At 36.4% G+C, this 12,128-nt stretch overlaps 1 protein-coding gene across 6 annotated transcripts in view; it reads left to right on the plus strand.

Moving 5' to 3' along the window:
- grik4 (glutamate receptor, ionotropic, kainate 4) overlaps nucleotides 1–12,128 on the plus strand; it is a 647,123-nt gene that overhangs the window by 503,666 nt on the left and 131,329 nt on the right. For all 6 annotated transcript variants that reach the window (XM_087284137.1, XM_087284133.1, XM_087284134.1 and 3 more), the window contains one exon: nucleotides 9,652–9,813. In XM_087284137.1, the coding sequence (XP_087140263.1) occupies nucleotides 9,652–9,813 (162 nt within the window). The remainder of the gene's footprint in view (nucleotides 1–9,651; nucleotides 9,814–12,128) is intronic.

A 12,128-nucleotide genomic window follows, 5' to 3' on the forward strand; every position in this document is an offset into this window, starting at 1 on the left:
AAGAGAAGGTCTACATGTAAATCAGTGAAATTAATTGCAGATGTAATTACATGCAGGCGTTCAATTTGTAATAAGTACAATGTAAGTTAAGGCCACCTAATGTAGAGTGCCAATTTGCTGAGCTTTTGTTACCATTCATGCCACAAACATATTTTAAGTAAATCTAAATGATGCTCTTATAGAAGCTTTGGAATGCTTAACAGTAAACTGCTGCTCAGATGTTTCAAAAAATGCTTTACCCCCTAGTGACATGCATGCATACATACATACATACATACATACATTCATACATACATACATACATACATACATACATACAGTACACACATACATACATACATACATACATACATACAGTACATACATTTTGAAAACAAATAGTTTTATCAATTTCCCAGTGAATAGACAATGTATTTTGGTGCGTTTGATCAAAAGAGATTTATTAAACAGATATATTCATCCAGATAATATTTTAGTCACCAAACACCCTTAAAAATGGAAAGATAATGCATTTAAATTCATGCGAAATATTTCAAAAAAATGACAAACTGCAAAATTTCAACCAGTTTCCCAGTGATGGGTTGCAGCTGAAAGGGCATCCACTGCATAAAAACACATGCTGGAAAAATTGGCTGTTTATTCCATTGTGGCAACTCCAGAATAATAAAGGGACCAAGCTGAAAAGAAAATTTGTATTTAATAAATTTGTATTTAATATTTTACCCGAACGTATAAATTTGAGTGTAAAAATTTTTGGATCGTTATCATAAGTTATTTAAAGCTCCAGATTTGACTTCAGTGCTGACTAATCTAATGCTCAAATATAATATTATAGAGCTTCTAATAGAAATGACTAGTTTAAATGAGAGATTTGTGAGGGCTGTACTCATATATGCTGAGCACTGTACATCCATACATCCATACAGTACATACAGTACATACATACAGTACATACAAAGCCTGGTAACACTTTACAATAATGCTCCTTTAGTTAATGTTGGTTGATGCATTTATTAGAATGAACTAAGAATGTGCAATAATGCAGTATTTATTAATCATAGTTCAACAAAGACAAATAAATACTGTAATAAATGTATTGTTTATAGTTTGTTTCTGTTGATAAATACAGTAGCTAATAGCTAATACATTAACTAAAGTAGCATCATTAAGGCTGTGTTGATTGATTGATTTGATTGATTTGATTGGTTGATTGATTGATTGATTGATTGATTGATTGATTGATTGATTGATTGATTGATTGATTGATTGGATAAAATTGCAAATTAAAAACTGTGTAAACTAAAACACAATCACATTTTGTGAAAGAATAAATCTCTCCAGAAGTAGCAAGTCTTCCAGGGTTTTGTTTTCTTCTTCTTCTTTTGCCTGCTTTTATGATTACTGGGAATTTGGACTTACTTTACCACTCCTCTCACATACTTCTTCACCTACTAGATTCTTGTACATAGATTAACCTATGGGAATGCTGTTATTGGCCATAATGTATATTGGATTGTGAAGTTTTGTCCTCATATTTCCTGTACAGCTTGTCAGAGGAAAGAAAAAAAAACACAGATGCTTTTTAGAGGTTGAACTGGTTTGCTTTGGGGCCCAGACCTGTGGTTTGGACCCTCTGCTGTTTTTACCTCCTATCAGGGTTTAGTTTTTCTCCCGGGAGCTCATTATTCCAAACTCTGTTTGGCTGTGCCACAACAAACAATATGCACGCGTGCATGGCTGTATGTGTGTGAGAGTATGCCAGCGGTGAAGCAGCAGGCTGGCTCAGGTTCTGCTTTTCTGATTGATCTTCAGGTGACAGGCTGTGTCAGGGGGCTCATCGCCAGCCTGTCAGCACCTCACCTCTCTTCCTTCTCCTCGATCCAGACTCTTTCCTTCCTCTCTCTCTTTCTTGTCGTCTTTTCTCCTCTCTTCTGTCATCCTGCCAGAGATCAGGAGCAGCTGCCGTCCCCGGGGTCTGACTGTCTTCTAGATGCTCCTTCTCTTACACTGGCCGAACAGTTCAAATCTGTTTGCACAGTGTGTTTTGCGTTTTTTGGCGCTGAAGTCTGTGTCGTGTTCACTTACCTCTCACACTCCAGTTTAGCCAGGTGTTAAGTGTGCTGAAATTGCACTGTGCTGTGAGTATTTAAATCAAGCCATTATCATTCTTTGCAGTGCAAATACACATCCTTTCTATGCAAATTAGGCTCATGTAGATTATGCCTGAGTCACCAAATGCAGTGCTGTTTGCCTGCTGTGTTTAATATTGTGCTCTTAAACTCAATTAAATCAAATTTTGTTTACATTTTGTGTTGATTGTGGGAGCAGTCTTTGCTGAGATATGCAGTATGCAGTATTTGTTTTGAAGGATACAGTATGAACAAATTTATAGAGATGTAAGCTAATAAGTTAATAACATGACTTATGAATTAAATTTCATTCAAGCAGTTATAAACAAATAGACAGATTAATAGATTAAATAATATTAAAATGACTTGGCTGGAACACGAAACCAGGCATAGGTTGTTGTATTTTGGCAGAAATTAAGATATATACAATCATCTAAACCACTGATGTACTGTAAACTTTTTTTAAGGATTGTAATTTGACTGACTTACAAATATTTGAAAATCTGAGGGCTCACAGCCATATCACCCTTGAGCCCAAGACCGGTTACTCACTGAAGCTCAGTGAGTCAGTACCTGGATGGGAGACCACATGGGAAAAATAGGTTGCTGTTGGAAGTGGTGTTAGTAAGGCCAGCATGGGGTGCACAACCTATGGACTGTGAGTCCTAATGCCCCAGTAAAGTGAAGGAAACTATACTGTCAGTGAGCACCGTCTTTAAGATGAAATATTAAACCTCTGTGGTCATAAAAAATTCAATGGCACTTTGCTTAAAGAGTGGGGGTGTAACCTCGTTGTCCTGGCCAAACTCCCAACATTAGCTCTTACCCTTCATGGCCTCCCTATAATCCCCATCCACCGAATTGGCTCTATCACTGTCTCTTCACTCTACTTATAGCTGCTGTGTGGTGAGTGCACTGTCGCTGTTGTCCTGTGGCTGCTGTTGCATCATCCAAGTGGAATGAATAAATAATGAGAAAAAAGTTACAGTTGTCCAAATGAAGTACCTATAAATAAAGTCCCGGCGTTTTAATACATTTACAATAGAAATTTACTAAATATCCTCATGGAAGATGATCTTTACTTATTATTATAATGATTATTTGGCAATAAAGAAAAATCATTTAGACCGATACAATTTACTTTTGGCTATTGCCAAAAATATTCTCATTCCATATGAGTTTTGTGGTCTAGGGTCCCAAAATTGGTTAGGGATATCACTAAAGGTAATAATGATTTGTAATTCAGTAAGTGAATTTGATTCATCGAGCTAATTGCTCAGACCGGATCAAACCAATTTCACTAGAGCTTGTACGGTAATTGATAAATTCACTGTGTTCATCCAGTAAACAATTCATCAAACTGATTCAAACTGGTACACTAAAAATAAATCTTTCTTCTTAAGTTTTTTGTTGTTGTTGTTGTTGAGTCAAATGAACTTTTCCACCTACTTTGAATGTTATCACTCGATTAATTGACTGTTATTGGTGGTTATCAGTTGATAGATATGGGCCAGTAGAGGCCTTCTGTGCCAACTGATAGGCTCTGAAGGCTGTTATCATCCATCCACATGATTAATCAGCTATACTAATAGGCAGGACTGAAGATCCAGATCTGATTTTACATTACTTTGACAGCTGTGTTTAGGGTTGGGGTAGACGTTAATGAATTACAATTAATGGGAAATTTAATAAATAATTGAAATAATTTTCGTCAACTTCCAGCCGCAGCCGTATGTGATCTATAGCTGATTAACCATGTGAATGGATGATAACAGCATTCTGAGCCTACCAGTAGCCCATATCTATTAGCTGATAACCACTGGTAACAGCCATTCAATCGAGTGATAACATTTGACTGACTTTTCTAGTCATCTCAACTTTAATGAGTCAAACTGACTAAAAACATTAGGTTAAACTTTGTATAGCTAAAAAATGTAGTTGGATTAACTTATTAAATTAAGTTTAAATAACATAAAAACAGTTGTCATGACTTTGTGTCATATAATTTTTTACAGTGCAAGTCTTTAGCTTATACATCCTTTACAATGGATCGATTCAGTGTGTTCTTTCGGTGACCGATTGATCACACTGATGTAAGCAGGAACTCTTGAGTTTGCAATTCTTTTCATTAATCTGAATAATTTGAACTCAAATTGTTAATTTGTCAAGTGTCTGGTTGTGTGTTTTGGCATGAGCACACGACAATAGAAAAGCCTTAAATGTCTTTTAATTTCATAAACGTCAATTCTGACTGCAAACCAAGCAATGATTGTTTATTTCAGTTAGTTGCCTTTTTCAGTTAACAAATCCATTTTAAAGAGTTTTATTCAACTATAAAGACGCTGTTACAGCACATCATTTGAGTTCATAATGTGTGCTGTTATCTGATTTGCATAGTATATTAGTAAATTAGGCGCTAAACCAGATTGCACGAGTAAATGAATGATGCTATTAGTAGACTGGGTTCATTTTAGTAAGTTCTGAAGTGTCTGCTCAATCACACATGCACGCACTCCACACATGCTGCGGGACATTCGGTGACCTTCCGTGTCGTGTATGAGTGGCCCAAAGTGCGCCACAGTTAATGACTGGCTCATTTACACTGTCTCTGTTTTAATGAAGTATTAACATGCGCTCGGAGAGTAATTACAGGTCCGTTCCCGTCGGGCTTGTCAGACCGCACTAGGGAGTGCAGATGGAGAAAGGGTCAACTGTTCACACACTCTTATATGTTAATCAATACGAGTCCATTTACAATAAAGCAGCAATATAGGCAGCACCGTGATTTAATGGCAGCAGCATTTAGATGTTCGCTTTATGTATTCATTTTTGAGTTTACAAATTGTAGCTTGAGGCAACATTAAATGTGTTTCAAAAATTGCTTGCTAATGAATTGGGATATATTATGAACACTTTTTCAATACCGTTTAAATTTCAAAGCTTTGTGGAGTGTGGGAGTTTCTAATAACATGTTTTAGTGCTGGAAGTGGTAGATATTTTTACATTTTACATCTTAATATTATTGTTATGATACAATTTCAGCCTTGTTTTTCTCGAAAGGATGATCCGAATGCATTTGGATGTTATTTTGGAGCAAAAGACAAGTTTTATTCAAGTCAAAAACAGACATGGTCATCCTTTTGTGATTCAGCCACTTCTAAAGCAAGAAAAGAATAGCTTCTGTTATCTACAAGAAGATTCAGCGGTCTCTCTCCCTCGGGTTTCCTCTGAAACAAACTGTCTCCTGAAGCTCTGCGGTGCTTTTTTTTTGTCTCTGCACTCCCATGACATTGCGCTCCCCTCCTTTCTCTTCCTGTCCTCTCGGCAAAGGCTTTAATCCTATGCGGTGTGCACTACTCATGGCCCGGGTGGCTGTCCTCGTCTGGCTTTGTGTTTGTAATGAGAGGGCAAGATTGTGTTATCTTTGATCTGCGGCGCTTCAGTCTTGCTACATGCTAGCTCGCCTAAGACTGGGGGATTTTATTACTGTGTGTATGTGTGTGGATCATTGAGTGACCCCTCCTGCAGATACAGTTTTAAAGCATTTTTTGATTCATTAGTCCTTTTCAGCTTCGTCTCATGTCATTTAGGGCCCTATCATACACCCGGCGCAAAAGACACAGGACAGTTTGGCGTGATTTGTTGCTATTTTCAGACCATCGCAACAGTAATTTTTACGTTTTGCACCACGTTGTTTGATATAGCAAATCCATTCATGCAACTCTGTGGACTCATGGGTATGCAGGTCTATAAAGGAGGTGTGTTAAGCCACATTGGTGGTGCATTGCTATTTTGAGGATCTGAAATATACCTCGCCAATGACCAGCTGAAAGCTGGTCTAAAGTCTGTTAGTTATGCGCCTTTGCAGGTCTCAAATGCTTACGTATTGCTTAATACACACAGGATGTGCAGCAATACGCAAATAACTTTACAAGGATTAAAATATTTAAAAAATCGTTATTTACTACATAAATAAAAAACCACAACCTCTATGCTTTCATCATGTCGAAGGCTTAATTTAGAAATAGTTTTGAAACAAATCTGTGCGCTTAACAAACGGAATTAAATATGTAGACTAATGGATGTCTTCAGTGGAGTGCGTACTACACCGTTTCCTTATCCACAAAAGTAAAGAAGTAAAGTAAAGAGAAAAAGTAAAGTAAAGAGAAAGTAAAGAGCCAGAATGGAGGAGGCTTATTCTTTATCCTCACGCTGCCGATGATCTATTTAACTGTTTTCTCGCTAGTGAAGCATTCAGTTTTTCCACTTGTAAAGTCTGCCTTAGAAATAGCAAATGCACCATGGCGCTACGCAATTGACACTTAAAGGGAATGGGAGACTCTGATTGTTTTAATGCTTGTTAATGCTCAAAACACACCCATAACACACAACTTATTAAGAGAATGAACACAACCCTGTTAGACAATGTGCCTGGGCACAAAATGTATGTATCCGTATTTAAAATAGCAAAAGTGGATTTGGACACCCCCTTTCTACTTTTGCACCATGCGCTTTAGACTTTGTTCCTAGATCATTAAAATAAAGCCCCTATTATTATAAATTTGTAAACACAAGTTCCACATTCAGCCGATTTAGACAAAAGATGCACCCTCCTTCTTGAAATGGTCAATGTTGTGTCTTATTGTAAAAAAAAAAAAGTAGGAACATTGGTTGTAAAAACTACATTTGCAGATGCATTAGTGTCTTGCTCTCAAGTTTCACAAACTTTGTTCCAATATGAAGGACAGCTTTCTTATATACTGTACTTACATGCATACATGTATACTGTAGCTTTCACTGATTATTTTAACTCAAAACTTATTTTGTGTTACGCCTTTTTATTTGACCTTTTTTCTATGTCTCTTCTGATCATGGTTAGTTTCCTCTCATCTTTTGAATATTGTCATCTGGTGTCTTGCCTTTTCTGCTGTCCTCTCATCTGTTCTCATCTCATATTTCTTTTTTCTTACCTGTTCTTCTCACTTTTCTAGTCACATCTCATCTTGTCTCAATTTCATCTCCTCTCATGTTGTCTCCCTTTTCTGCTGACTACTTTTTATTTGATCTCTCCTCGTCTACACTTGTTACATTCACTTTCATCTCATCTTTTCTCACTTAGGCTTATCTTATTTAGTTGGACATTGTCTAATCTAGTGTCATCTCATTTTGTCTTAGTCCGCTGAAGGGCGACACGGTGGCTCAGTGGTTAGCACTGTTGCCTCACAGCAAGAAGGTCACTGATTTGAATCCTGGCTGGGTCAGTTTGGCTTTTCTGTGTAGAGTTTTCATTGTGAAATTCTCTCTGTGTTCACATGGATTTTCTCTGGGTGCTCTGGTTTCAATCACAGGTATAGGTATAGGTACAGGTAAACATATGGGCTATAGGTGTATTGAATAAGGTGCTTGCAGCTGAAAGGGCATCCACTGTGTAAACAAATGCTGGATAAGTTGCCAGTTCATTCCACTGTGGCGACCCCTGATGAATAAAGGGACTAAGCCGAAAGCAAATGAATGAATAAAAAGTCCTCTGAATCATCTAGTCTCAGTCCATTATGTCTTGTGTTATCTAGTCTTGTCTGTCATTTAATCTCTTAGAAACATTTTGTCTTGGAAATTCTAATGTTATGTGAGGATTATTTACTTAGTTATTTTTGTTTTGCCAGTGTACATTGGTTTGATGTTTACATTTTTTGATGAATAATTAATATGCAGGGCTTTAGAGTGTGATCAAGTTGGTTGCATGTGTGACCTATTTTCTCAATGGTGTCACAAAAAAAATCTAAGGTCACACCAGTATGATCAGCCATTTGAGAGGGAAAAAATTTTTTTTTTAAAAAGTCGCTGCAACTGTGAATCAACAGACACACATTAGGCCCATATTGTGGTTTAAACCAATCTGAGATATGAAGGGAGGTAGTAAGTTACTTTTCTTGTAAAATTGTGCTTAAAATAAAGAACTGTATGTTGACCAAATTGTTAGTTAATTTTTACAAGGCAATATTGATAGCAATTTTTTTTAAGTGAACTTGTAAAACTGCTGTGTTAAATGAGAGGCGATAGGTGCAAGTAAATCCACTGAAAAAAAAAACAGTTTTTGTAAATCAAAATCTGACCAATTGCTTCACTTTGATTGGTTCAAACACAATAATCTTAATCACAGCCCTCTTACCATTAGTTTGCTATTTAATTCAAGTTTACTTGTATAGCGCTTTTCATAATAATTATCTTTCCAAAGCAGCTTTACAAAAGGTGTAAATCATTATTAGTTTACCTGCAGTTATACAATGTATTTTTTTTAAATTACTGAAAGTACATCAACACTCATACATTTATTCATTCATTCATTCATTTGTTTTAGGCTTAGTCCCTTTATTAATCCGAGGTTGCCACCGCCAACTTATCCAGCATATGTTTTACACAGCAGATGCCCTTCCAGCTGCAACCCAGGACTGGGAAACACTCATACACACTCATTCACACCCATACACTACGGCCAGTTTTTATTTTATTCAATTTACGTACAGTATAGCGCATGTTTTTGGACCTGTGAGGGAAACCGGAACACCCAGAGGAAACCCATGCCAACACAGAGAGAATATGCAAACTCCCAAAAGAAATGCCAACTGACCCATCTGGGACTCGAACCAGTGACCTATTTGCTGTGAGGTGACAGTGCTAAGCACTGAGCCACCATGTCACATATTACATTAACTTACTTAAATAAAAGTCTCAGCAACTTCCTGTTCACATGCATGGACTTTAAAGAACTCCTATAGTGCAATAAAACGTTTTTGTGAACTTTATGCAATGTTAAAGTTCTTCATTGAACTATCAATCCAAATAAAGAAGGTTATTTTGAAGTTTTGTTTTAGTTCATCTCTGTTCATTTAGACTTCTCTTTGCATCCTCAGTTCATCCTGTCTGCAGCGTCATCTCACTTTATCTCATTATTACTCATCAGATCTTCTCTCTGTCATCTACTCTCGGTTCATCTTTCCTCCTCTCATCCTGTCTTTTCATGTCTCGTCTCTTCAGTTCTCTCCTCTCATATTATCCACTTCATGGATTTAGCTCCATAACTCCTCTTCTTTCGCACATCATCAGTGTCCCTTGAGCCATTGACGCTGACAGAGTCATAGACTGTAATACTGTCAGAAGGAAGTGCTGGGACATCTCTATTAACCTTCAGCTGATGTACTGCATGTGCCGGGACGCAGACTGACAACACTGCAGACCTTTTCTCACCCGCTTTCACACAATCTCCAAAGTGTCCCTCGTGGGATCTGAAGCACAATAGCTGCTGGGATTTGCTCTCCTAAGCATTAACTTTTGCTGAATTGAATTACTTGTCCCAAGAATTGGCAGGATTACCTCAGTGCTTGTTAATGAGCCTGACGATATTGTTCTACTTCCTATGGGCATCGTTAGGTTGTTTAGACTCAACAAGGGACCTGAGCTTGGCAATTTGATAGGAAACACTCATATTGGTGAATTACCCTGAACGTTTTCTCTTTCCTTGCAGGAATTCTCTTTGCTACGATTGGACGATTTAGCTGATCAGCGAGTCAACATCGTGGGCTTTTCAGTCTTCAACAGGACACATCCTTTCTTTCAGGACTTTGTGCTCAGCCTCAATCGATCCTGGCAGGAGAACTGTGATCACGCACCGTTTGCAGGAACACCGGTAAGGCAGAGAAACTCAAAGATTAAATCAATGTTAAAGGGATAGTTCACCCGAAAATGAAACATTTATTTTGTTTCCTTCATAAAAAAATACACTAAAGAACACACATCACTTTAAATGGGTGCTCAGTCAAACAATGCCAAAAAGTGCAATAATGTATATTCAAATAGACCGCAACACTTTAGCTCCAAAAATGCCAATTTATCAAACTAAAAGTCTGATACAAGGCGTGTTATTTTTTGAACACACCGTTTTTTCATCAGACAGTGTTTATCACAGTATGTTGCTGTTTTTTTGTTTCTTTGTTTTGTAATGTATTATCAGGATTGTTTTTGTTTTGAAAGCCTTTTTAATTTTATAAATTGCCATTTTTAAAACTTTGGTGTTGCCACCTTTTTGAATATATATTTTTATTTCCTTCATGAAACAGTAGATTTTAGGCAGATTTAACTTATTGTTCAGTAAATCTATTGTAAATTCTTACAATTACAAACATGCACTGTTTTAAAAGTGCTTTACACTTTACAAACTCATTCTTGATCACATTTGATGATGATTGATGATCACAGTGAGCTGAACAGATCTTTTAATCCCAGTTACTTTGCGCACATCCTGTCTTGTTAATATGATTATATGCGTTACTATGGAGACTATGTTATTTTTGCAGCTGACAATTAATATGGTGGGCAGGGAAACCGCACTCTTACGCCACGTTGTGGTGGGCCTCAAAATAGGAGGGATTTGGATCCTATTTTAACATCAGGAAATTTTAAAAAAGAGAATTGCTGTGTTTATATCACCCCAATATGACTGTGGACACACTATACCTCATACAGTTCTGTACAAACAGCTTACAAAAGATGATTTTCATCATAGGTGCCTTTTAAATTAAATTTGCAAATGCAGTTTAAAAACACTTAATTAATTGTTATAATTATTTATTAATAACACATATTAATAGTATTACTAACACTTAATTTATTCTTCTTTTGTGGTTAGAATAGAGTTTTTTTATTTTATTTTTTTACAGTAATACCATAAAAAACTATTCAAACCACAGCTGTATTATGGAAGAAATGATTTACCTCTGAGTATTAATAAAAAAGCCTTCATCTTGACTTGACCTTGATCTTTTTTTTTCTTGATTTGTTTTATAAAAACATTTATTCAACAATGTGAAAAACTGATAACTGAATTTTCATATTTTCACAATCTGAATTATTTGTTTTATCTTTTATCTGAATTTTAACGAAAGGAGTATTAACATGGATTTCCATCCGAGCATTAAACTTGGGGTTTTACAGTAAAATAAATAGATTTGGAACAAGGTAAGGTTAAATAAATTATGTTAAAATTCTAACTTTTTGGGTGAATTATTATAGTGGCATTTTCTCTAAGGAGGCTCTCTCAGTGGTCAAGAAACAAAGTCTTACCCGGGATGTCTTTTACAAGTTTTATTCTTTATAAAGAAGATCACAGTCATACAGCAACAACAGTTTCTGCAGAGTGAGATACTAAAGCCAAGTGTGTTCACCCTTTTATCTGGTTTGTACTGCTTACGAGGTCAACTCCCAATAAGGCCTCATCTACAATTACGTCAGGCGTCTTCTGCTGTTCGTGCGATATGCTCATAACAACCACACATCCTTCTTAGGATAATGAAAAAGCTTTCACCTAAAGAAATACAGTTATCTATAAAAATGTACACATAGGTTTTATGATGAACATATGGAGAACACAGATACACACACATGTAATAATGAGTCTTAGACAAGTTTCTAACATATAAAGCTCATCTAAAAATGAATTTCCATTACAATTATCCTTTACAATCAATCCTTTTCCATGTTTATTTCTCACTCATGTTGTGAATCAAGTCACTTATTTGTAACTTTCAAGGATGCTCTGTTAATTAATGTTGTACTCTCTGCAACCCATGTCCTCTTGCTTACCTTGAAACCGAGGCTATGTCTGTATAATTCATCACACTCAGTCACACACACGAACCCTAAGGAATACATACACCCCGCACATTCACATCAGACCAATTTATTTCCGTCACTTTCAAAATGAAAACATCTGTATAATGTATTATTCCTGATCTCAGTTCCAGTTTGTACTCTGTCAAACATCCAGGGAATTTAAAAAGAAAAAAGCAAAGATCAATCGTTAACACATTTCTTGATCTGACTTACAGTACACAAATATTTGTATTCCAATAATAGGGACTTGGAATATAAATGCCAGCTGCTTTTTTGAAACTACCCCTGGTTGCGATTCTCATTTAATTAGGTCTAATCTTTAATTAATCAGAG

Source organism: Danio rerio, chromosome 15 (genome assembly GCF_052040795.2).
Source record: "Danio rerio strain M-AB ecotype USA chromosome 15, GRCz13ab, whole genome shotgun sequence".
In the NCBI taxonomy this organism is placed as follows: Eukaryota; Metazoa; Chordata; class Actinopteri; order Cypriniformes; family Danionidae; genus Danio; species Danio rerio.